Source organism: Chiloscyllium punctatum, chromosome 30 (assembly GCF_047496795.1).
Source record: "Chiloscyllium punctatum isolate Juve2018m chromosome 30, sChiPun1.3, whole genome shotgun sequence".
Classification (NCBI taxonomy): domain Eukaryota; kingdom Metazoa; phylum Chordata; class Chondrichthyes; order Orectolobiformes; family Hemiscylliidae; genus Chiloscyllium; species Chiloscyllium punctatum.
Window position 1 is genome coordinate 27,629,341 of NC_092768.1, and position 27,074 is coordinate 27,656,414.

At 43.5% G+C, this 27,074-nt stretch overlaps 1 protein-coding gene across 3 annotated transcripts in view; it reads left to right on the forward strand.

The window, feature by feature from the left end:
• The window catches only part of LOC140455342 (histone-lysine N-methyltransferase EHMT2-like), a 91,180-nt gene that overhangs the window by 24,786 nt on the left and 39,320 nt on the right, over window positions 1–27,074 (forward strand). For 2 of the 3 annotated variants that reach the window (XM_072550121.1, XM_072550124.1), the window contains exons 10-20: window positions 1,015–1,172; window positions 2,992–3,219; window positions 3,863–3,949; window positions 5,610–5,727; window positions 15,210–15,326; window positions 16,684–16,829; window positions 18,742–18,885; window positions 20,252–20,478; window positions 21,154–21,336; window positions 22,406–22,488; window positions 25,957–26,063. In XM_072550121.1, the coding sequence (XP_072406222.1) occupies window positions 1,015–1,172; window positions 2,992–3,219; window positions 3,863–3,949; window positions 5,610–5,727; window positions 15,210–15,326; window positions 16,684–16,829; window positions 18,742–18,885; window positions 20,252–20,478; window positions 21,154–21,336; window positions 22,406–22,488; window positions 25,957–26,063 (1,598 nt within the window). The remainder of the gene's footprint in view (window positions 1–1,014; window positions 1,173–2,991; window positions 3,220–3,862; window positions 3,950–5,609; window positions 5,728–15,209; window positions 15,327–16,683; window positions 16,830–18,741; window positions 18,886–20,251; window positions 20,479–21,153; window positions 21,337–22,405; window positions 22,489–25,956; window positions 26,064–27,074) is intronic. The other variant, XM_072550122.1, reaches the window with a different exon arrangement.

The following is a 27,074-nucleotide window of genomic DNA, read 5'->3' on the forward strand; positions in this document are numbered from 1 at the left end:
ATTCTAAGATTCTGTGAAAGTGTTTGGAGAAGCTCAGGGAGTCTGGCAGCATCGAGGAGCAGTTAACATTTTGAGTCCAATATGCTACTGCATCAGAACCAAAATGGTCATGATCAGGTTTCAGTTTGCAGAAGCTTGCTGGTTGTTCATTGACTGACTATAAAGAATTACATAGACTCACTGAAGTCCTATGTTAGAGTAAGGACTTCTTCTCTTCTCACTTAATGCCAAAGTCAAAGAGACATACAGCAGGGAAAACAAACCCGTCAACCAGATATCCTAAACTGGACTAGTCCCATTTGGCCCATATCCCTCTAAATCTCTTAAATGTTGCAATTGTACTCACCGCTACCGCTTCCTCTGGCAGCTTATTCCATACATGCACCAACCTCTATGTGAAAAAGTTGCCCATCAGGTCTCTTAAATCCTTACCACCTTTTAAACCAATGCTCTTTAGTTTTGGACTCCCCTACCCTGGGAAAAGACCTTTGCTATCCATCTTAACGATGCCCCTCATGACTTTATAAACCTATATAAGGTCACCCCTCAGCTTCTGACGCTCCAGAGAAAAACGTCCAGGCATATCCCGCCTCTCCCTGCAACTCAAACCCTCTCGTCCCAGCAACATTCTTCATCTTGCAGGCAGTTTAAACAATCACTGCTTAAACAAGGCTTGCTGCTCTTAACATGGTGTCAGAGTGGAGTTGAGCTTGCGTGTTGTTGACCAGAGGGACCTAGGGATGCAGGTTCATAGCCCCTTAAAGTGGCATCATCATTAGACAGGGTGGTGAAGAAAGTATTTGGCTTACCGTCATTGGTCGGAGCATTGATTACAGGTGTTGGGACGTCATGTTGCAGCTGTAGTAGACATTGGTGAGGCCACTTTAGAATCCTGTGTACAATTCTGGTCACTCTGCTGTAGGAAGGATGTTGTTAACCTAGAAGTAGTGCCCTTTTCCTGGTGAGATGAATGATACCAACTTTGTTAAGTTAGACTTTTTCTCTGATTCACAGCACTCATCAAGAAGAGAAAACCAGAAACCTTAGGCATGGAGTCCCCCAAAAAGATCAGTCTTCTGAAAGAAGAAATGGCCAAGGAGCCGACACCACTGGGATCTATGCGAGTGCGGTCCAGGGGAGGGGCTGATGCAGTAACCAGCAGTGGGGCTTTGGTGAGTACACCAACTATACACTGGTCTGACGCCAAGCCCTACCAGAGTATCCTTGTACAGATTCTTAACAATGTGATCACTATTGTGGTACTGGAGAGAGACAGAGAGAAGTTGATCTCCTTTATGGTCCGGAATGCAAAGGTTCTGTGCCACCATTTTTGAATATGAGCTTACAGAGATACCCCTGGTGTCGTGGTCAATGCTACCTCCTCAATCAGCATCTGAAAAATTAACTTTCTGGTTGCTTTCATATTGCTATTTCTTGAAAGATTGCTCTATACAATGGCCACTGTTTTGATCCCAGCTGATTAAGATTGAACATGTCCGATTCAAGCATCATACCTGGCTTGACTGGCCTCATGTTGTTTATTTTTAAGCTGTGAAGGTCAATCACTGAACACATTTGCAGAACAAAAGGTTTATTATGCAAAACAAATGTGAAGTATTTTGTATTAAACTGGACAAAATGTCGGAACCTTTTCAGTATAGCCACCAACAGAGGAATTCAAACTCACACTATTCTTTTTATCTCAGAAATGTTCTCAAAAAGATCAAACCCCAAGCAAGCATCCAACACTGTTTTCATGCTATGGCTTCTCGCTCAGGCTGTCACAGATGCATTCGGTTTTCTTCTGGCAAATCTCTGTTTTCACTGGATGATCTTTCTGCAGACACTGAAAATAAACTGCAAACTAAATTCTCTATTACCTTAACTTCAGAACAGATGCAGCAAGCATGTTGTTAACCAGCACCAAAGGGACTAGGTCTGTGTCACTTGATCAAGTATGCTGGTTGATCAAGAGGTCCATGTAATCAATGTAACAACACAAACTAAGTAATAGGTACATAATGCAGGGGGTATTCACATCACTAATCTACTTAATTTACAGCATAAATCACTTAAACAATAATGCAACTTTTGCCTGAAATAAAACTTACCAGCAGAGAGCCTTGTTACTCACACTCAACTGACAACTTGAAAATCGCGATAGTACAGTAAACTTTGGTTATTTGAGGCGTATAACTTTTGCTTGTTTAGTGAAGAGTGCTGGTTCATTAGGTGCCAACTAAAACAAAGCTTGCTGTATGTGAATTCCCTAAACTCTGTTTCAAGCAGCATTGTGCAAGTACTTAGTAGAGAGTTTAAAATTTCCTGTACCCACTCTTTGGTATGCACGTGCACACATCCACGCCTACCCCCACAGCTTCATTTTGGATTTTCGTGGACCATTATCACTGGGCATTAGTGCAATTTTTTTCCTATTTTTCTTTCCCCCAATGTCCTATACTGCCAGCCCCCATCTCCTTGAATGAGGTTTGTAAAATCTTTTAAAAACTGTTAAAAATGGAATGGAATCATGTCTCACCCTTCATAATACAATAAATGCAAAGTGTAAATTAAATGTTTAAGTTGTATATTGTTCCTAACATAAATGTTCAAAACTCTTTATCAGCTATGAAGTACTTGAGTATCCTGAAACTGAAAGTATTGCACAAATTCAAAAAAATCTCCCATTTCTCCCCCAACCTCCAATTTAGCCCTAAATTAGCAAGCAAACTTATGTACCTCATGCAGAATCATGTGTAAGGCTTCTTGTCGCCAACACCTCTTGTCAATAAATAAGGAAGTTTTGGATTTCCAAGATTGACTTGCTCTGAGATGCAAAAGAAAACATGGCACCCAAACTAAAATGGGCTGTGAGCGATGTTTCTCTGATATATGCACTGACTTTTTATGAAATTGCCTTTTAAACTTTGCAGCAGAGATAGTAATGTGGGTACCAAACGGGAAAATCAAATTGCTTCTGCCTCTTTTCAGAATTTGAGTGGTGCTATGAACAGGGTCCATCCACAAGAGGTGAAAGAGGTCACCAGGGTAGCTGGTTCTGTTCCAGTTCTGGATCTCTCCACGGAGGCAGAACCTGAGAAGGTGGTGGAGCCAATGGAAGTGTTAGATGAATGGGATACCGAGGTGGGCGATGACTTCAACCTCTTCTATGATAGTTACTCGGTGGATGGGAGAGCAGATTCTGATAAGTCTAGCAAGGTGAGTCCAGGAATATCTGTCTCCCACTGTCTGCATATTTCTCTCTAGGTGGACCCCACAGTCAGAGGGTCAGTACTGAGGGTTCACTGCCATGTTAGAGTGGCATTATTGAGGGAGCGCAGTACTGTTCTGGGTCAGAACTGAGGGAGCGCTGCAGTATCGGAGGATCGTCACTACAGGAGCACTACACTGTTGGAGGTGCAGTAATAAGGGAGCCCTGCACTGTCTGAGGGGCGACTGTTGGAGGGTCAGTGTGGAAGGAGTGCTGCACTGCTGAAGAGTTAGCACAGAGGTGCTAAGTGCTGACGGGTAATTTGCACAGACAGCACCACTGCTAGAGGGACAGTAATGAGGGAGCTCTGCACTGTGGGATGGTAGATACAAAGGGAGGGCTGCTGGAGGTTCAGTGTGAAACAGCGGTGTGATGTTGAAAGCTCTGTACAAGCAGAACATTGCACTGTCAGTGCATGAGGACTGAGGGTCTCCGTACAAACAGAGCCCATTGTGTGCATCAGTGCTGTTGTACCCTCCGTGATCACTGCCCTGGAGGGAAGCTGGCTTGGAGCTTTGTGATCACTGTTTCAGCTTTCTATTATAGACAATAAAAGTGAATGAAAAGACTCAGTAATATTTCCTCTTCCAGACTGAGGGTGATGCAGCTGAGGATCGATTGAGTGACGTGGAGGATGATGAGGAGGAGCTAGAGGGGTCTGGAAACATCTCTGACAGGGTACGTTGCTGTTGCATTCCTGCCTATCCAATTCCTTTTCTTGTTCATTGGGACTCTGGTATTGTGTTCTCTTCTTGGCACAGTGCCAACATCATTTTGTATTTTAAAAAAGAGGGGTGCCTTTATCGAGATGTCTTGACCGCATGCTCGTCTGGGCTGGCTTTGATAACCCGTATCAATGGGGTGGGGTGAGGATGTGTTTCCAGAATGACTCCACAAAGTCACAAAATACTTCTGCTAACCTTTCGGGAACGAGCACCCATTGTGTACTCCTTACTAATCAGGTGACTTCTCTGCACTAAACTCATTTCAGATTGCTTTTAAATAAGTAAATCATAAACTTGAGGTAGTTTGGGGGTAACCACGTAAACTCCCGTGCAGCTTTTGCGTTTTCCGAGTTTTAATCGCAACCCCCGTCCTCGATGAAACAATTGGCAGTTCCCAGGTCACAGTGACAGAAAGTGGACAATAGTGGGCAGCAAGCCATGAAGCTCTCAGCAGATTCAAACCTTTGGATTTCACAGCCTCTTGTTTCTCGTAAAACACTTGCCCTGATTTTCGGGATTTGAACTTGCCACTGACCCATTCAACTCACCCCGTACTGCAGCTCCAGTGGTATGCAGGTGAGTATATCAGTTCCAAGTATCAGTGAGTGTTGTGCTGGGTGCCATCTGTAAACGAGAAAAGAGCCATTTTGTTTTAACTTTTTTGATTCATCATCCTGGTTTGAAGAGGTAGTGAAGCAGACCACAGAATTCCAGAGAGTCACTCACCACCTGGTTCTCTTGCATGAAGAGGAGAATATGTTTCCTTTCTCCTGTTCCATTTTTGACATCCTGCTGCACTCGGCAGTGTTTCCAGTCATTCACCCTTTGCTGCCTGTGGGATCCTGCAGCAAACTTGCTGCCGCATTTCCTAACAGTGTTACATCACATGTCTCCAAAATGCTGTGAAGTGGGTTGTGAAATCCTGAGGTGGTGAAAGTGTTGTGCAAAATGCATCTTCCTTTTTCTTGGTTTGAAAGAGAATCTGTTCCAGTGCTCTGCTCTCTGCCTCCCTGATGGGAGATACAGGACAGTTGCATTGATGTCCCTCTGCCTTCTCTATATTTATCTCCCTCCTGGGAGAGCAAGTTCACCTGCACGTGAATGGGAAGCAAACAGGGATCAAAACTGCACATGGGCAATAAGTAGTGAGTCTAAATTAGGATCAGAATCAGCACAGGCTTGGTGGGCCAAAGGGCCTGTTCCTATGCTGTATTGAATTGTGTTTTATAATTGTTTAACAAGGATGAAAGTTTTAAAATTGAGAAGTGGTGCAACTGGGTGCCAATGTGGACAGTGATAGGGGAACAGGACTTGGTGTGTGTTAAAGTAGGTGTTTTGGATGAGCCTCGAGGACATTGTTGCCTATTCCAATACTCATTCACCTTCCACCCTCTTCAGCTCATCCAAAACTCCTATCACTGTGAGTAACTCAAACCTTGGCCTCCCTCCCCACCACCCAGTGAGCAGAAAGTCTTTGTATCTTGCTGGCATTTAACTACCCTTCACACGCCAAATCCGTTCTCTACTCATTCTCCGTTCTCCCTTCACTCATCCCCTCCAACAGACATCCCTATGTGTGTGTGGCCTCTGATCCCGCTGTCTAATTTCTGCAGAGCTCCAGTTCGAGTTTGAAAAGGAAAGGGAAGAAGAAGTGGAAGAGCGAGAGCCCATGGGTGAAGCCTACCCGAAAACGCAGGAGGAAAGAGCGCATGAAGCAGGGTAAAGGGGCAGGTAGGAGGTTGTTAGGCTGCTGGGAAGGGAGATGATCGGCTTTGGCAAGATCCCAGCCTTGCCTTCCACACCCTTTTTCCTCCCCAATCCATGTGTTATCCCGCCTGTCTCCTTTAGCAGTGGTCAATTCTGCTTAAAAGTCACACAACACCATGTTATAATCCAACAGGTTTAATTGGAAGCACACTAGCTTTCGGAGTGCTGCTCCTTCATCAGATGGTTGTGGAGTACACAATTGTAAGACACAGAATTTATCACAAAAGTTTACAGTGTGATGTAACTGAAATTATACATTGAAAAATACCTTGATTGTTTGTTTGTTGAGTCTTTAATCTGATCAAATGCCATGATGGTTTCACTTCTTTCATCTGTAAATCACAAAACTATTTTTTTTAAAAGTTACATTCTCAGGTTAACTGTAATAATTGGTGTTAGCCAGGTAATATGTTGAAGATGTTAGCCCCCTGTGTTCTCTCTTTGTGCCATAATGTTTAGACTGATTCTAATGTAAAAAGTAAGTTAACAGAGTTTTACGTTAATTCATGCAGTTTTTGAGCAAAGAACAATGTAGGGCAGCACGGTGGCTCAATGGTTAGCACTGCTGCCTAACAGCACCAGGCTCTCAGGTTCAATTCTGAGCTCTGGCTACTGTCTGTGTGGAGTTTGCACAGTCTCCCTGTGGCTGCATGGGTTTCCTCCGATTGCTCCGGTTTCCTCCCGCAGTCCAAAGATGTTAGGTGAATTGGCCATGTTAAATTGCCCATGGTGTTAGGTGCATTAGTCAGAGGGAATTGGGTCTGGGTGGGTTACTCTTCGGCGGGTCGGTGTGGATTTGTTGGGGCGAAGGGCCTGTTTCCACATGGTAGGGAATCTAATCTAATCTAACTCTGCAAGTACAAATTCATCCTACAAATGTGTGTGTGTGAGTGAGAGAGAGAGAAGGAGTGTCTGTGTGTGTGTGTGTGTGTGTGTGTGTGTGTGTGTATATAGTGCAATGATGGTCACCTGTAGTGTGATATGAACCCAAGGTCCCGGTTGAGGTCCTCTCTATGGGTACAGAGCTTGGCTACCTTTCGCTGCTGCCTGTCCCGAAGTCCGCCTTGGAGGATGCTCACCCGAAGGTCTGCCGTCGAATGCCCTGGACCACTGAAGTGTTCCCCAACTGGGAGGGAACACTCCTATCTGTTGATTGTTGTGCGGTGCCCATTCATCCGTTGTCGTAGCCTTTGCTCGGCTTCCCCAATGTACCATGCCTCAGGGCATCCTTGCCTACCACGTGTAAGATAGATGACATTGGCTTAGTCACATGAGTAGCTTCCATGCACATGGTGGGAGGTGTACATGAAAAGTAGCCGAGCAGAGGCTGATAGCTAAGTTCCGTACCCAGAGGGAGGGTCTCAACCGGGACCTTGGGTTCATGTCACACAACAGGTGACCACCATTGCACTATACACACACACACACACACAGGGACACTCGGACACAGGTATACTCACACATTCACACGTGCACCCCCTCACAGACTTAGATACTCTTGCGCACTCACAATCCCCTACGACAGATAGACAGACAGACACACACACACATGCACACATACACATCTATGGGGTGAATTTATACTTGTAGAGTTACATTGTACTTTGCTTAAAAACTGCATGAATTAATGTAAAACTCTGTTCACTCACTTTTTAGATTAGAATCAGTCTAAACATTATGGCACAGACAGAGAACACAGGGGGCTAACACCTTCAACATATTATCTGGCTAACACCAATTGTCTCAGTTAACCTGAGAATGTAACTTCTTAAAAAAAGTTTTGTGATTTACATATGAAAGAAGTGAAACTATCATGGCATTCAAACAGATGAAAGACTCAACAAACAATCAAGGTATTTTTCAATGTATAATTTCAGTTACATCACACTGTAAACTTTTTTGCTATAAATTCTGTGTCTTACAAATGTGTACTCCACAACCACCTGATGAAGGAGCGGTGCTCCGAAAGCTAGTGCTTCCAATTGAACCTGTTGGACTATAACCTGGTGTTGTGTAATTTTTAACTTTGTACACCGCAGTCCAACACTGGCATCTCCAAATCAGTTCTGGTTGATTGTGTCCCTGGAGGTTTCATCATATGACCTCCACACACACTATTGGTCACCTAACCCTTCCCAGCCAATAGTAAAATGATCATGTTCTTCGCCACTTCAGCGGAAGACTTTAACCTCCTCAACTCACCATCTCAAATATTCTTCATATCCTGGGGGAGGTGGATGGCATAGGGGTAATGAGACTGGACTAGTAATCTAGCAATCAAACCTAATGTTCCAGGAACACTGATTCAAATCCCCACCTTGGCTGGTGGGATTTAAATTCAGCTGAAATCTGGAATTGGTAGCAAATCTCCATGACGTTGATCATGAGTCTATCATCAATTGCCATAAAACTCATCTGATCTTTTAGGGCAGATACTCTGCCGACCTTACCTGAAGTGTCATCCATGTGACTCCAAGCCCTCACTAGTGTCATTGAGTCATAACTGCCCTCTGAAATTGCCCAGCAATCCACTCAGTTCAGGGCAATTGGGGATGAGCAATAAGTGCTAGTCTTGCAGAAAAAGGCTGGGAGTAAAAGATATAAGAAAATAATTTAGGAGAAACATTGTTTGACAAAGGCTTTTGTATTTCCCACCTCAAACTGCTTGCAGGCATGTCTATTAGATTAAACAATAATCCTTCATAATCTTAAAAGGGGCAGAATATTCAGCCTCAAGCTCGTTGCACAGTATTGCATAGAATATGCAGCACAGAGGCTCCTGGTTAGTCTGATTGGAAGATAAGCCAGAAGTGAGGTTTTGTCTTACACAGCCAGTTGCTGTGATATTGAATGCACTGCTTTGAAAGGCTGGTGGAAGTGGCTGTAATAGCAACTTCCAAAAAAAGTTAACGAATGGAAAGCAAGAATTATAAGGGCCCTAGGAAATTGAAGATCCAGCATTAACGCAATTGGCTGAATAGCCTTCCTTCTGTACCAAACATTTCTATTTTTCAATGCACGGTGAACAGTTTGGCTCTTCATTGTCTGTTCAAATTAGTTAACTGTTCTGGACAAGCTGTTATGTAGTTGAAGCAAGGAACAATGGTGTACAGTGCTTCCATGCCTTGTTATACATTTCATTGCATTAGTGTTACTGTTGGTGTGAAGCAAAGTCTCCTGAACGATGTATGCCAAATAATAAGAGTTGCACGCTTAAGATTTGAAGTGCATACTTGATAATATTATGTTCTTTTTGCAAGGTTATTTCATAATTACTGTGGCCATTCACCTTTCCAGGTTTTGTGAATCTCTCTGTGTGTCATAAGAGAATGTACAGGATGAGCTGACATGGCACATCTTGGTACCAGTACCATTCCAGAACTGGCCCCCTTTGAATGCTGGGTTACCCACTTTCGATATCTATCTCTTTGTCTCACTCTCTCTGTCATTCTTTCTCACTCTGTTTTTTTTAGTCTTCCTTCTTTTCTCCCTCTCCCGGTGGGGGTTTTGCCAAGGCATCTTGCTCCTGGGACGCTGTCAATGTTCACTCAGCAAGTCAGAATTGCTGTGTGGCAGCGTGCACTTTTGCACACCTAGTTACTGCGCATTGTTACATCCGAGAACTTTGGAAACTGATGGGGAGTGTGCACTTTTACACCTCTACATGGACTGATGACTGTAGCTCTCACAATCTTTAAATCACATGGCTGACTAGGAGTCTCTCCTGCTGTCACTACCTGTCATTGTCGTGTGCTAGAAGGATTTGCAGGTTGATACTTGACCTTTTTTGGCTGCACCTTCCTTAGCCAAAGGGACGGGACTGTAGAGTTTCTGGTTTAGAGGCAGGCATCCTGTGAGCAACATAAGATTCTCACTTGCCAATGACGCGCGAATATCAGCAGAGGGCAGCAGATTAAACCTTCTTTGCTTGGCTGTTTGCCATTCAGTGGAGTTCCAGCCAGCCCTAGTAATGCAAATTTTATCATTATTGCACACTACCTGTGTTATACTCACCATTGTGCATCTATCAGTTCATCATATCTCTGCCCGTTTCATTCACTGATTTCCTCTCTCTGTTAGTTCCAATGAGGCAGACAACAGCCGATTTCACAAAACTGAAAGAAGGTATGCAAGATGGTTGTTTTGTGCTATTTGTTTGACCTCCACTTTTTTGTCAGATCGTTGTGGTTGCTTTGCAATCCAGGTATCCCAGGGAGGAAGAGAGTAAACAGTTTAATCGTAAAGGGGGTGATGTGATCAAAAAGATTATGACTGTGAAGAATCAGGGTGTTTTAAAACCAGGAACAAATCTGTTTAAGGGAGTTGTCTGTAATTTGTTGGAGGTGATGGGTCTCAAAACTGGGGCTGTGGAAAGAACAATAAAGACAGTGAGGTTCTCCTATGGTCCCGATGCTGCAACGAAAGCAGATGTCCAGTTGAGCTGGAGAAGCCTTCTATTCCATGTGGGCAACCACTTGCCAAACACGGCTATGATTAGATCGATCTGAAACTTACCATTTGACCTACCCTCTAGAAGGGAAGAGTAGATGATCTGGAAAGGTTATAATCCCATCGATCGTGTTGGCATTTTCTGTCTGATGCCACCATGGGTGCACTTTACCCATGTGGGACCATCACCATCTCAAGGTACAACTAGAAATGAACAACATCTTCACCCACATCCACATAATTGAAAGAATGATGGATTGCTGCCTGATAGGGAATGAAACTCCTTCCACCCTTGCCCAGACACACACAGTCATTGAAAGTTACAACATTCTGCGCTTGCCTCACCTAAGTTTGAATGTCACTCCTCAGAGAGCGAATCCAACTCTGTACTTAACCTGAATGGCAGTTTTTTAATCTACTTTTCATTATTCTTGTGACACTGGAATAGGACTTGGATATATCAAAAAGTGGAGTCTCCTTGTATCACTGATGAAAGTACTTGTACACCTAGTCAATGCTGTCTCTGGTGCAACAACAATATAGGAATATACACAGATAAAGAGTTGGGTTTATCTGGTTCACCTTCTACAGTAGGGAGTTCTTTCTGAAACGATAGTAATTATTAGGCCGCTTTTGGAATACTGTGATCAGTTTTGGACTTCTTATCTAAGGAATGATGTACTCACATTGGAGGCAGACTGGAGAAGGTTCACACTAGGCTGATATTGAGTTTGGAGAGTTCTTCTTATGAGGAGAGGGTGCATAAGTTGGGCCTGTACTCGTCGGAGCTCCAAAGAAAGTGAAACATACAAGATTCTTGATGGGGTGGATGCGATAGAGTGTAGGACCAGAGGGAATAATCTCAGAATAAAGGGTGGCACATTTCAGACAGACGTGAGAAGGAATTTCTTCTGAGGGTTGTGAATCTCTGCAATTCTTTACCGGAGACGGCTGTGGAGACTGGGTCGTTAAGTGTTTTCAAGGCTGAGATGGACTTTTTTTATTAGGCTGGATGGCCTACTTCTGCTCCTACATCTTATAGGTTTATGGTCTTATCCTGGTAGAGATGGAATAATAGAATTGCTGATTAATTGCAGTAATCAGTCTCTTCATCAACGATTCTCCAACTGGCCAAGGCGAGAAATGAGGAAAGCGTCCATGATGGAGTGCTTTGGGAAATGTAGTTGCTAAGTCATCTGTTCCTACTAAACTATTCATGCTTGGCATAATGTCACTCTTCTAATCAGCCCTGCACTATGGGAAATGTTGTTGGTATATGTCCAAGCTGTTTTATGTGGGTCCTCTTGGGACCGAAGAGTCTGATCTGGGTTTGATGAGGATGTCCCCAGGACTGGCAAGTCGTCATTGATGTTGGTATTTAGGGAATCTCCATTTGCACCTCCTCTTAGTCCCTTCCGATGTACAACTAGAACAGATGGTCATCAAAAACACTGCAGCACTTTCCCAAGAGAGGTGGTCTGTAATGCTGAAGGTTGTAAGGCTCTATGTATATGCTTCAATGGAATGTGGACGTTGTGGACAAAGCCATTATTTGATGCCCATCTATAAATGCCCTTGAACTGAGTGGCTTGTCGGGCCACAATGGAGGACAGTGAAGAGGGGAGCGCATTGCCGTGGTTTAGGGATCGCGTGCCAGGCTAGACCCGGTAAGGACAGAAGACTTCTTCCTTTTGACGTACGTTAGTGAACCAGGTGGATCTTTACGTAAATGTATGATATTTGTCATACTTTCTGTTTCTGGGACTATATTTTATGTTCCAGATCTATCAATTGAATTTGAATTTAATTCATACCAGGTGTTTCTTTTATCATTTGTATTGGCCAATTTGATATTGTTTGCCGTAAAGCAATTTTCAATAAGGAAGACTGAAATATTGTTTTCTAAAAGAACTCCTATTTGTGTGTATGTATGGATGTGGACATCTGGTGAGAATGACAGTGTCCTTTCCTGCCCAGCCATCTGATAGCCCAGCTTTGTCCACACCTAACATCTGAGTGTAGAGTACTCAAATAAAAGTAAAATACTGAGAGATCAGGCACAAAAAGAGGTGTTTGAGGAGCTACGATCAGCAGAGAGAATCAAGAGATAACATTGAGTCCAACATGGCTCTTCACAGGTTTCAATGCCATTTGTTTTTTTGTTCATTTAGTTCTCATAATACCTGGTGCTGTGCTGAGCTTTGAAGCCTTGTCTCCAGACCCTAGGCTGTTCATAACCATCTACCCTGAAGGTGGTCTGTCTTCTTGAATCGCTGGAGTCCAGGAGTCGATGCTCTCACAAGAATCGATCACTGATCATGAAAAAATATGAAAGCATTGCAGCAGTTAGTTCAGTCTCATGATCTGTCAACATGAAAATGTTTTCATTACTACCCATTCAAGAATCTCTACTTACAATATTAGGATGGGAGTAACCATCTACCTCTGGTTCCTGCACAAGCTTGTAATTGACAGACTTAGAAGTTTGTTACAAAAGAATCAATACATTGGCTACAGTAGTTTTGTTGCCTGTGCTGATAATCCACAGAGTGCAATTAAATCCCATCCTGGCATTTGGAGATTTTGAATCTCTGAAAATAAAAATCTGGAATCAGTAAAAGTTGGATTAACTGTCATGGGTTGCTGGTTAAAGAAGGAAGAGCAAACTGAGTGGGCAAAGGATTCAACAAGTGGCAAAGAGCTCAGGAAACATGACTGAGGGGTTTCCAGATTGTGGGATCAAGACATGGTGTCACGGTGGCACAGTGGTTAGCACTGCTGCCTCACAGCGCCAGAGACCCGGGTTCAATTCCCGACTCAGGCGACTGACTGTGTGGAGTTTGTACATTCTCCCCGTGTCTGCGTGGGTTTCCTCCGGGTGCTCCGGTTTCCTCCCACAATCCAAAAGATGTGCACGTCAGGTGAATTGGCCATGCTAAATTGCCCGTAGTGTTAGGTAAAGGGGTAAATGTAGGGGAATGGATGGATTTCGCTTCGGCGGGTCGGTGTGGACTTATTGGGCCGAAGGGCCTGTTTCCACACTGTAAGTAATCTAATCTAATCTAAAAAAAAGATGAGAGTGAGGGAAGCCAGGCCAAGGTGTTGTAACGCAGCTGTGAGTGTCACAGAAGGCTTTTGAATTTGGTTAGTTTTGGAAAGTGTTTGGATGGAAAGTTTTGACCAAATTGATGTTTGCTTTGGGGGTGGATGAGGCCATTCAGCCCTTTGAACCAGTTCTGCCACTCAGTGTAGTCAGGCACCTCTCTCACTTTGATCGCATCAGCTTCATATCCCTTCATATCCTTGTTGTTTAAAGACATCACACTTGTAAATTTAAATGATTATTTCAGTTCTACTGCCAATTCTGAAAGAAAAACAGACTCTATTTTGTTTTTAAATGAAAAAGTGTTTCCTAACTTCGCTGCTGAATGACCTGACTCTGATTTAATGTTGTTTTCCTTTGCTCTCTACACTCCCTCAACCGTAGTTCTAATTTCTTTCCGTCTGCCTAATCAATACCCTAAAAGCCTCCATCACATTACCCATTTAACAATCTGTATTTCTAGGGAATATAAGCCCTTATTTTGTCTGACCTGTCTTTGTAAACCTTGGAGCCTTGGGCAGTATTTGTGGAGTACAGTTATGATCGATAGAGTATGGTGCCATAGTGATTACATTATTCTTCTAATAATCCAAGGACACTGGTTTACTGATCTAGGATCATGAGTTTGAAATTCAGCTTATTAATCAAATTTGGAATGAAAATGGTGATGGATGAATGCTAATTAATAAGTCTACAAACCCTACTGCATCACGTTCAGCTTCGGGGATGGGAGGGAAATCTGTCATCCTTCCTTGGTACACCTTTTGTGACATTACTCTCTGAAGAAAGTTATTCCATTATTGTTCAAAGAGACATCTCACCATCATCTTGAGGGCCATGAGGGATACGCAGTGAATTCTGGTCTTGCATGTCATGCCCATACCCCGTGAATGACTTTTTTTTTTAATTGCTGTTTAATTTCTAGATTGATCAGGACAGTAACTTGAGATGGAGTGAGTGAGGCAGTCATAGAGTCATGCAACACAGGAACAGGCCCTTCAGCCCAACTCATTCATTCTGACCAGGTTTCCCAACTGAACTAATCCCATATCCATCTAAACCTTGCCTATTCATGTACCTGTCCAATTCTCTTCTAAATGTTATAACTTTTATCTGCATCTACCGCTTCCTCTGGCAGTTCATTCCATAAACACAGCGCCCTCTTTCGAAAAAAAAGTGCCCCTTGGGTCCATTTTAAATCTTTCCCCTCTCACATTAAACTTATGCCCTGTACTTTTGAACTCCCCTCTTCTAGAGGAGACTTTGCTATTCATCTTATCTGTGTCCCTCATGAATTTATAAGCCTGTATAAGATCATCTATCAACCACCTACCCTCCAGGGAAAAACACTCAGCCTATCCAGCCGTCTCTTAAAACTCAAACCCTTCAGTCCGGGTAACGTCCTTGTCAGTCTTTTCTGCACCCTTTCCAATTTAATAGCATCCTTTCTATAGCACAGTGACCAAAACTGTACACAGTACTCCAAAGGTGGCCTGACCAACGTCCTGTATTTAGGTTTTCGTGACTGGATTACAACAGAAAACCTGGACAAAACATGAAAAACTACAGTGGTAACTTCAGAACCCATAGTGCAGTGGTAAATGTCAGGGCCTGTTGGCATTGTTGGATCTTGACAACCTTTTCTACAATGCCTCATGACATAACCATTTTTATGTACACAACCAGATCTTCAACGTTACCATTGATATTTTCCTTCATGCCTGAAGCCCTTGTGGCAAACCAGCCTCCAAGGCTGCTGATCTCCATCGAATCTGGTTCATGTCCTAAACAGTAGCTGCGTCCACGAAGCTGTAGGCCTTGGAGGAGGCTAAGGTACACCATATTTATCTTGGTTTGAAGACAGTCTGCTCTATTTCTTTTGTATTTGGCGCAGTGATGAATTCTTCAGGAGGAGGTGGAGTGGGGAGCCAGGCACAGAGCGAGTACACAGAAGTCCCACTGGGGTCTCTGGAGCTTCCCAATGAGGGCAGCCTTTCCCCACAGCCAACAGGTAGGTGTCCAGTTCATGCTCTGCTTTGCTTCAGTGGGCAGCTTGGTCTGCTTTAGAACGTGTTGATAAGGTGGGAGGGGAAAGGAAGAGAAGAGCTGATTTACACTGACCTTTGACCTTCATGGCCAAAGCCCCCATCCTGTAATTGGGAATTGGCCTTGGAATATGGGTGAAAATTATGTTTACAGGCTAAAGCAGAATACTCCGTAACAGTGACATTCACATCACAAGTGTCAGGTCTTGTCACCTTCAACAAGAGAGAATTTAGTCAATGTCCCTTGACATTCAGTGACATTGTCATCACTGATTCTCCCACTATCAGCATCCCAATACTTACCATTGACCAGGAACTAAACTGAATTAACTGTATTAGTGCTTTAACCGCATGAGCAAGTGAGAGGTTAGTAATTCTGTTGTAAATAAGTCATCTTCTAAATCCCCAGAGCCTGTCTACCATCTGTAACAAGGCACAACTCAGGAGGAGCGTGATAGAATACTTCCCATTTGCCTGGATAGGTCCAGCTCCAGTGGCACACATGACTTTTGACACCATTTTAGGAAATGCAGCCTGCTTGATTGGCACCTCATCCACATAAGTTCAATCCCTTCCCTACTGAGCCTCAGCAGCAGTGCGCTATTTCATCACCACTACCATCTAGAAGAATAAGGGCAGCAGATTGATGAGAACCCCGCCACATGGAAGTTCACCGCCAAGCAGCTAACTGACTTGAAAATATAGCACTGTTGCTTCAGCATCAATGGGTCAAACTTTGACCTCCCTCCCTAAGATCTAGCTAAGCACATCGACTGCAGCGTTTCAAGAAGGCAGCTCACCACCACCTTCTTGAGAGCGTCTAGTGTTGCGCCATAAATACTGGCCCAGACAGTGATACACATCCCATAAATGAATTTGTTCATAAATTGAGGATTCCGGAATCCAAGTTTCCATACAGCTGCTTAGTTAACCTGTTCCCTTGTCCTGTTTCGGTTGTTTTGCTGTTGTTACATTCCGTAAATGAGCTTTATTCTCAGGCCAAACAAAGCTGAAACAAGATAAAGTGAAGAATGACTGACTGTCATAAAGGAGAATCATTTCCTTTATTTTCACCTCTTCCTATACCCCATATGCTCCCAATTTCCCTGCCCTATTAGTAGTCAGACAGTCTGTTCCTCCCCAAACCTTCGGCTCCGCCCTCTGTCTCATTGTCACAACCACCAGTGCCACCAGCCCCATCTCCTCAGGCACAACCTCCACCCATGTCTGCATCCTCTGTCTCTCCAGATGCTTTTCCTTTGTCTGATGTAATTAAACCCCTTTTCAATAATGCCTGGTTAAACTCTCCACATCACTCTCCAGGGGTGTCCAATGATGCCAGCTCCATGGAAACGGATCGGTTTGAGGAGCTGCCGCTGTGCAGCTGCCGAATGGAGGCCCCAAAGATTGATCGCATCACTGAGCTCTCCAACAACAAGTGCATGGCGACTGAGAGCACTGATGGACAGGTGAGAGAGATGGGTGTGCCTGCCACAGGCTGACCACTCTGCAGACTGGTGACAGGAAAACCTAATGTTATCATCCATCCTTTATAACCAAATTAAACTCATCCCCAAGAGATTTCCCACTGGCATTCAATTAGCAAGCAGTTGTGAAAAGGTAGAGTGGGTCATATTAGGGGAAAAAAGGGAGATGTACTTTTAAAAGCACAGGGCAGGGCTAGAATGCTAATCAGTTCTCTGTATCATGTTTGTAGGATGCTGATGAAATACAAGTGTGGGATGATGGGTGGAATGAAGATTGATAAGAATGTACCACAATGGAATAAATTCGAATGGATAAATTCTGGTTTGGTTACTTGCGTCTCCGGTTGCTATAGGAACTGGAGGGGCTGGTTATGCCTGAAGGGCTGACCGTAATCTTCAAATCTTCCCTCGATTCTAAGAGAGAGGCAAGAGGATTGGAAATTGCCAAATATGATACCATTATTCACGAAAGGGTGTGAGAACTTTCTTAGCCATTGATTTGGGTTGTCAACACCATGATCAGGGAACAAACAAATCAACAGGCATTTGAAAAGATTTGAGTTAGTGAATGAGGGTTTTGTTAAAGATTTGATTTAATATAATTGAATCTTTGGATGAAGTCACAAGAAGATTGATGATGGGAAAGCAATGGGATGTTGTCTCTATGGGCTATAAGAAACCATACAGCAAAGTACCACATCAGCAAATGCAATGTTATCACTTTCTACAAAGGGAATGGAATGTAAAAGTCAGGATGATTTTCTACAGTTGTACAGGGCGGTGGAGAGTCCGTAACTGGAGTACTGTGTACAGTTTTCATCCCCTGATTTAAGAAGTGTTAATTCATTCAAAGCAGCTCAACAAATGTTCACTCCACTCATACCTGGTTTGGGAGAGTATCTTTTGAGGAGGGATTGGACAAGCAGGGCCTTGTATCCATTGTACTTCAGAAGAATAAGAGATGATTTTAGTGGAAACCATAAGATCATGGGAAGACTTGACAAGGTGGATCCTGAAAGAGTGTTTCTGTTTGTGAGAGAGACTGGAACTAGGGGGCACAGTTTCAAATAAGGCATCTCCCAGTTAAAATGAGGATGAAGGGAATATTTTACTCAGAAGTTTGAGTGTCTTTCGAACTGTCTTCCTGAGAGTACAGTGCAGGTAGGGACATTGAGCATTTTTACATCGTAGACAGGGATGTATGATGTGCAAGAGAGGTAAAGATTATCGGCAGAGGCCATATGGAATTAAGGCCACAGTCAGGTCAGACATAATATTGGTGAATGGCAGAACAGGTTGAAGGGGCCCAGAGGCTGCCTTCTCCCCCTTTTGTGTATTCTTCTGTAATCGAATTAAGGTTAAACAAATTAAGGCTCATGGAATTGGTGGATTGGCCGTTTTTAAAAAAAATACAGAAAACTGTGAGTCATAAGAAATAGTTATTTGAACAGACTGGAGATGGTCAACATGTTCCCTGAGGGTCGGTGCTTGGATCACTGCTATTTCCTAATGCTATACTGTATGATTGACTTGGATTCTGAAATGCAGAGTAAAATTTCAAAATTTGTGAATGATACCCAGCTTGTCAGTCTGGGCAATAGAAAAATTCCATTATTAATAAACATGGTCAAGGCCCAAAAAGATCCTTAAGGGCACCGTTAGTCACATCCTGCCTTTGCAAGTATCTATTTGTCATTCCTACTTTGTGTCCTTCTACTCAACCAGTTTCCAAACCGGTCTTCGATTCCACGAGCTTCGACTTTAGTTGACGCTATCTTGGGAGGGATTTTATCGAATGCCTCTTAATATGGGGAATGGCTGCATTTGATGATTGATTACTTATAACAGGGAATGACAAGGTTTACAGTTTGCTGTTTGTTTTCTGTCTTCCCAGCTGAGTGGCTGCAGTAACAGCATCACCAAATGTGAGACAATGAGACCGTCCAGTCGAGTGCCGCTGATGGTCCTGTGTGAAGTGCACAGGGCTCGAATGGTGAAACACCATTGCTGCCCGGGCTGTGGCTACTTCTGTACAGCGGTAAGTCCAGAAAAGTGAGCTAGGGGAAATAAACATTGATGTCTTGAAAACAGTCCACATTACTGAAGAATTAGTGCTGGAGGTCTTTAAAAAAACATAAAGGTGTATAAATCTCCAAGACCTGATCAAGTGTATCCCAGAATATTGTGGGAAGCCACAGAAGAAATTGCGGGGGCCCCTCAGCAGAGATCGTTTCTCATTGATAGCCACGGATGAGGTGCAGGATGACCTTTTTATATATTTTATGCTTTTATTTAAGAAAATCTGTCCGGAGAAGCCTGGGAACTATAATCCTGTGAGTTTGACATCAGTTACGGCTAAGTTGTTGGAGGGTATTCTGAGGGACAGGATTTACATGCATTTGGAGAGGCAAGGACTGATTAGGGATAGTCAGCATAGCCTTGAGTGAGAAACCAAGTCTCTCAAACTTGATTGAGTTTTTGAGGACGTAACCTGAAATATTGAGGGCAGAGTGGTAGACTTTGTCGACATGGACTAATTAGTAATGTTAGATCACATGCATTTCAGCATACAAAATTGGCTTGAGGTTGGCGGTAGAGGGTTTTTTGGACTGGCTGCCTGTCACCAGCAGTGTTCCGCAGGGATCAGTGCTGGCTCCACTTTTGTTTGTAATTTTGATGAACAATTTGTTTGGGAATTCAAGAGGCATTGTTAGTAAGTTTGTGGAACAGCAATCTGGTGGTACAGTCGACAGTGAAGAAGGTTATCTAAGATTACAGAGCAATTTGAGATTTTGGAGAAGATTTGTAACACAGGTTGTGGATCAAGTTGTAAAGTTTGCTGTACAACCTGAGCTACAAACACCAGTTCAGTGAGCAAATTTACAACCTAATTACAGAGGGACCTTGATCAGTCAGGCCAATGGGCTGAGAAGTGGCAAATGCGGTTTAATTTGGATAAATGTAAAGTATTGCATTTTGGTAAAACAAACAAAGGCAGGATTAGTACAGTTAATAGTAGGGTCGGGGCGATGTTGTCAAACAGAGAGACCTGGGGGTTCTGGAACATAGTTCTTTGAAAGTTGCATCACAGACCGGGTAGAATTCAGAATTGGTGCAATGTGCTACTTCATTCTTCCCTTTTACCTTAAATTGAAGAGACAGTCCCAAACATAACATCCTTATAAACCTCAAACTTGCAACATCTTTGCATGTCTGAAATCCAGTTACTACGCACTGATTGTTTTGTTCGACTGTGGTGAGGAGTGTTTTTTTTTAGATGTGCCATTAAGATTTATTTTTCCTGCATCTCGATTTATCTACGACCTCCCATTATACTCTGTGAACGGTCGCCAGTGCTATTTGCGTGGCGCGTGTGTGTGAGGCTTATTTTGGGCCATTTACAGGGATCGTTTCTGGAGTGTCACCCGGACTTCAGGATCACTCACCGTTTTCACAAGAGCTGCGTTTCCCAACTGAATGGGATGATCTTCTGCCCCCATTGTGGGGAGGATGCCTCTGAAGCACAGGAGATCACAGTGGCTAAAGCAGACACATCCAGCATGGTACCGGTGCCAGCACCTCCCAGCCAGGAGCACCTGATGAATGGCAGAGCCGACACCACACACGCTAGGTGAGCAGGAGCTGGATTATTGGATGCGGAGCTCTGAATGTATAGGGGGAGTCACAATCACACTAACGCACACCAAATGCTGTTTGTCAATCACCTCCAGATCCCCTGACATTTTACCATCTCATAATCTCAGGTCAGCCAAAACTCCAGACGTGCAGCATGTCCCATTCTACAATGGCTCCCTAGTCCAGCAATGTATTTGTTTCAATTTTCTTTCAGGTTTGTTTCCAAGCCCCTCTTTGACTTCCCTTGTCCCTGTCTCTGTAACATCCTTCAGCTCAACAACCATCCGAAACATCTGTGCTCCATTAATCCCAGTGTTCAGTCTCTCTCTCTCTCTCTCTGTCACTTCCCCATCCCATCTGTTTTCTCTCAAGCCTGCTCCTTATCACTTTAATCACGTTTTTGGTTTCTTGTTAGTTGTTTCCTTGTGTGGCTCACCAAAGTACGTCAGGGCACTTTACTCAGTTAAATGAAGATTGCTGTTGATATATATTAAGCTGAGGTATGATTGGAATTTCTTTAGGTCTTTCAGTGAGCTGTTTCTGTAGCTGGACTGAAACATTGTGTAGCATTGGAGTCAGATTCTGCTGAGCCCTTGCTCTGGACTGGGAGTGGCTGAAGTTACAACTTCCCCATTGAAAGCCTCTGTAATGCCCTATTTTTCCTCTGAAGTGCTCGAATGAGCGGGAACGGAGAAGCAAAGAAATCGAGCCTGGAACCCCCAGCAGACAGTATTGACAGCTCGGGCCCATCAATTGTCCTGCCGTCTGGAAAAACGCTGTCGGCTGTTGGACTTCCACCTGGACCTGGCAGAGAGGCTCTGGAGAAAGGGTTGGTTCTCCAACAAGCTGAGAGGTGAGTGGGAACTTTTTGGCAGAGTACTTGCACTCTTTGAAAGCTGAGGTATCTGACTATGCACACGCTGATGTATCTTTCTGATCCAAAGGTAACAAAGTTCAAAAAAGAAAGAAGCTTTTGTATTTCTCTTAAGAAGTTCCTATTTCTGACCATGAGTACATGTGGACTGTTGTTGTGACTGTGCAACTCCTGCCAGTGCTTCACCTGCTGGTGCTGTACCACAATTGCCAGTGCCATACCTGAGCTGCTAGTGCTCCAGTGCCAATGCTTTACCTATGTCCTTCAGTGCTGTACTTGGGCTGATGGTGCCACATTTGCCAGTGCTGGACTGAGGTGTTCCTGAACTGTCGGTACTGTACCTGAGCTGGTAGTGTCACACTTGCTGGTGCTTTGCTTAAATTGCATCTGAACAACCGATGCCATAACTACCTGGTGCAATATTATGTGTTACTAATGCACTGTGTAGCTGGTGTTTGCATTCTACATGGCAACTCAATCTTCAGCAAACCCTTCTTTTCCTTTCATTCATGTGGTCTTCTCTATCTTTCCCTCAGTTACATCTGTGCTACTCATATGAACCACTCCATGTGGTAGTGACTTCCACATCCAAACCACTGGGTAAAGAAGTTTCTCCTGAATTCTCTATTGTACTTTATTGAGATTTCTGGCTCTAGTTTTTGCTTCAAGTGGAGCACCTTCATCTGTCCTTAGGAATCTTTTTATCACATTAAAGAGCTTGAATAGGTCACCATCTGGTTTCTCCCCTGTAACCGTGAAACAATATCCCAATCCAGCCTTGACTGAGGCGGACTGTCACAGCCAAGATTTCCCTCCAGCTCCATCTCCATCTCCAACCTGACATTGCCTTCACTTGCTCATCATTGGTCAATCCACGTTGACGGGGCAAAGGGAGTCCGATGCAGGTTTGAGACTTTTCATGCAGGTTGAAGATCTCATCACAAGTCTTCGAGGGGATGGTGTCATCATTCTCTGTTGTGCAATATCGATGTTGTTTGTGTGACTGGATTTTATGTGGAGCGACCAATCTGACTGTCTTCCCTCGCAGGCGGAAGAAACTGCGATTTCATCCACGACAGCTATACCTCTGGGCCAAGCAGGGTGAACTGCAGAAAGTGCTGCTCATGCTGCGTAAGTGCATTTGGCCTTTTTCATCCCTTTTTGTCTTGTTTTTCTTGTAGGTAAGCAGTGTCTGTTGTGACAGAATTTTGAAAGATTGAAATTCTCTTGTAAGAGTAGGTGAGGGCTTGCCGTTAAGTATAGCAGGAGCATATGCACTCTGATAGAGTCGCAGAATAGGCAATGTACAGGAGACCAGCTGGCCCATCTTGCTGGCTGCTGTCTCCTTGAGGAAAGTGTTCTTTCCTTTTTCTATTGGTGTTGCTGGCAAGGCATTTGTTGACTGTTTAATCATCCATGGAAGCAATTTAGAATCGACCAAGTTGCTGTGGGTGTGGAGTCACACGCAGGTCAGATCAGTTAAGGATGGCAGATTCCTTTCACAGAAGGGTATGCATGAACCTGATAATAATACATGGTATTTCACAGTTGCCATTACTGAGACTCATCTTTGACTTTCCATTTTATTTTATAAACAATTGAATTTATTAATTTATTTTAAGTAGTTATTTGGTGGTACAGAACTTGAATATTGCTAAAAAGGCACAGTTTTGACCAAAATTTTTGACTGGCACTCATCAGGATATTTGCAAGAATGACAATGCAAGAAGAACAACTTTATATATACTGTGTGTAAAGGGAGTGCTATCAACCATCATTTCACAATATCCATGGCAAAGTCTCTAGCAAATAGAGACCACTTGCCAACCAGTTAACTCTTTTCTCAGAAACTGTAAAGCATTGCTTTCCTATCGTTGGCACACTGATGAAGGCCATGGCGAGTGGAAGATGAAAACAGTTAACAAGATATGTTTTTATTTGGAGAAAGGTCAATCTAATTTAGATTCCACCTGTTGCCATGGTGGAATTTGAAACCTGGGCCACTGGATTATCGGTCCATTGCTACATCACAAATGCATTTAGCTGCTCTGAATTTTTTCATGCAGCCTATAAATTTCTTGTCTCAAACATCTGTCCAGTTTCCTTTTCTGAATTATGATAGAGGAATGAAGGAAGTGCACGAGGAAACTTAAGAAACCATTTAGAAGGCCAAACAGGGGCATTAAAAAGGACTTCCGAACAGGATTAGGGAGAATTCTAAGATACTTTATAAATACGTTAAACAGAAGAGGTTAACCAGGAAATGAGTAGGGCCCATTACGGACCAAGGAAGCAAACTATATGTGAAGCCGCAGGATATTGGAAGGGTGTTGAAAGAATACTTCAGTTTTCACTCTGGAAAGGACAACTTAGGTACAGAATTCAGGAAAAGGGACTGAGGAATTTGCACTGTTTGACATAGAAAATGGGGTGGTATTGGACACTCTCTGTTGGGCTTACAAACCGACAAATCCCAAGGCCCAGGTTATTGCAGGAGGCGAGGCAGGAAATTGCTCAATTTTAATTCTTTTCTGGCCATGAGGTAGTACCAGAGCACTGGAGGATTGCCAATATGGTTCAACTTTTAAGAGGGATGGTAACAATGAACCAGGAAATTTCAGACCAGTGAGACTTGCGTTAGCAGTAAGGAAAGTATCAGAGAAAATTCTGAAGGAAAAATTTAACACCTACTTGGAAAAGCATGGGTTAATTAGGGATGGTCAGCATGGCTTTGTCAGAGAGATGTCACACCTAACAAATCTGTTAGAATTTTTTTGAAAATGTGATCATGTGGATGAGGGAAGGTTTGGTTGATGCAGTTTATATGGATTTTAGCAAAAGCTTTTGGCAAGGTCCCATATGGGGCACTGAGAAAGTTAAAGCACAAGGAATTGAGGGAAATTTGGCAAGATGTATCAGAAACTGGATTAGTAACGGGACACAAAGGGTAGTGGTAGAAGGCTGTTTGAGTGATTGGAGACTCTTGCTGTTATACGTGCAATGATTTCAGTGAAAATGTAGGGGGGAATGTTCAGCAGATTTGCAGATGACACCATGATTAGAAGACTGATCAATAACAAATAACATGATTGTAGCTAATAAGAAGATATAGGTGGATTGTCAGATAGACAGACCAGTGGCAGATGGTATTTAGCCCTGGTAAGTGTGAGGTGATGTACTTTGGGAGAAGAAACAAGAGAAGGATGCATTTAATGAATCTTAGGACCCTGCGTAGCTTAGAGGAACAGAGAGATCTTGGGGTAATTATTCACAGATCCCTGAAGTCGGCAGAATATGTGAATAGGAGGCCTATGGGACACTTGCTTTCATCAGTCTTGACATAGAGTGTAAGAGCAAGGAGATAATGTTGGAGTTATACAGAGCGTTGGTCAGGCCACAACTGGAGTTCTGTATGTGGATCTGGTCATCTCACTGCAGGAAGAATGGGATAGCATTAGAGGAATATAGAGAATGTTCAGCAGGATGTTGCCTGGAAATCAGAAATTAAGTTAAAGAGAGACTAGATCAGCTTGGATTGTTTTCTAGAGAACAGAGAAGACTGAGCCGGGGCATGATTGAGATGTGTAAGATTAAAGGGCATGGACAGGGGAAATAGAGAGCAGCTGCTCCCCTTGGTTGAGGGTCAGTCAGGATGGGGCATGGCTTTTAGGGTAAGGGGCAGGAGGTTCAGAGGGGATTCAGGAAAAACCTAGATTCCGGGTGGTGGGAATCTGGAATGCACTGCCTGGGAAGGTAATGGAGACCAGAAACCTTTTTATAACCATTTAAAAATGTTTGGATGAGCAGTTCAAATATCATAGCATTCAGAGATATGAGGCAAGTGCAGGAAATTGGGATTAACACACTTTTAGTGGTAGTTATATTGGCGCAGACTCTGGTAGAATCTTTGAATCTGCTTCCACCGCCCTTTTAGGTAGAACATACTTGATTGCCACAACTTATCACGTTTCCTCATCTTGTCTCCGATTCAGTTGTTGATGGTCTGAAACCTGTGTCCTTTGGTTACCTCCTGCTGCTCCAGAAACTATTTCTCTTCCCAAAACAGTTTGTAGTTTTAAAAGCCTCGATTAAATCAGCCTGGAACCTGCTCTGGCCAGAGAAGAAGACCTCTCCAAAACGCAACAGGCAGAAAGACACACATTACACAGAAGCGCACAAGCACGCAGACAGACCTACTCACAGCTAGACACATAAAAGCTCTAACCTGGGCTGAACAGGTGAAATGTCCTACTGTCGTGGCCATCGGTTTTGAATTCACGTGGCAAGTGGGAGCTCAGTTGTGTAACTGAGGCTGTAATGAGAGACATTTCCCCAGTGAAGGCTCAGATCCACAAGGTAGGGTGGAGGAAATACTGGCTGCTAAAGGTCCCATCGAAAGATTCCCACTGGTGCTCATTTGTTAAAAAATGCCTTGGGTAATCTGTGTAGCAGTGTGGCAACTGGAAAAGGGCTGAGGTGGTAGGTGAATGTTGGGAAGATGAAATGTCATTGCAGTTGGGGGTGCAGATGATGTTGTTACATCTTGTTGTCTCACCATTAGTTTTTAATCTTTGTTTTTTTTTAAATGCCTCTTCCCAGTGGATGACCACGATCCTAACTTCCAGACAGACCAGCAGAGCAGACGCATGCCACTCCATGCAGCCGCTCAGAAGGGTTACCTGGAGATTTGCCACATCCTGCTGCAGGTGAGAGAACGCTAACGGTTTGTCTGTCAAATGTGAGCGCGCACAAAGACAGGAGTTCTGATAGGGTTGTAGTTGTGCTTTGGAGTGTTTTGAGGGTATGCTGGTTATGTCAGATACTGGTCTGTCTTGTCTCTTGATATGCAGACTGCTACTGCTCACAGAGAATGTGATTTAGGAAGTTTTATTTATGTATTTTGAAATAAATGAATAAAAGTATGCAACTGTGTTCAGATGGCTCCCACGCGCAGCAATATACCATTTACCTCCAGAGGCTTGCTCCATTCACGCCATGCAGTTGAACATGGCTGATCTCTGGTTTCAGCTCTGCTTTCGCACTCTATATCTCTTGATTCCCAGTGAGACCAAAAATACATCTATCCTAACTGTAAACATACTTCATGAAAGTGCATCTGCAACTATTGAGTTTGAGAATTCGCAACTCTTTTAAGTGAATTCTCCTTATTGCAGTCTTAGACGACTGACCAACCATGAATGGGTATTCGTTAAACCAATGAGGATCTAGTGCAGAACCATCGGTGAACTATTGGGAAGTGCAAGAATCCAGTACAGAAAGGTCGACACTGCTGGTCTGAGGCAATGGACAAGCTCTAGTATGACTGCTTGGGGTCAGTGGACTGGACCATAATCAAGAATTCAGTGGCCAATCTAAATGAGTATGCCACTGCTGGCACTTCATCAGTAAGTATGCAGAGGGCTGCATGCTTAAGACATTAATCCAAGTGTTCCCCCACCGGAAGCCTTGGATAATCCAGAAGATCCACTCCCTACTGAAGTCATGTGACCCTGACCTATGCAAGAAATCTAGGTATGATCTTTACAAAGCCATCAAGGACACACTATCATCAATACCAGACTAAATTAGAATCTCATACTAACCACACGAACACATGTCAACTGAGGCAAGGCTTACACAGTACGACAGGCTACAAAGTGCAGTCGAGTAGAATCACTGACAGAAAGGCATCCATCCCCAACAAGCCCAATGCATTC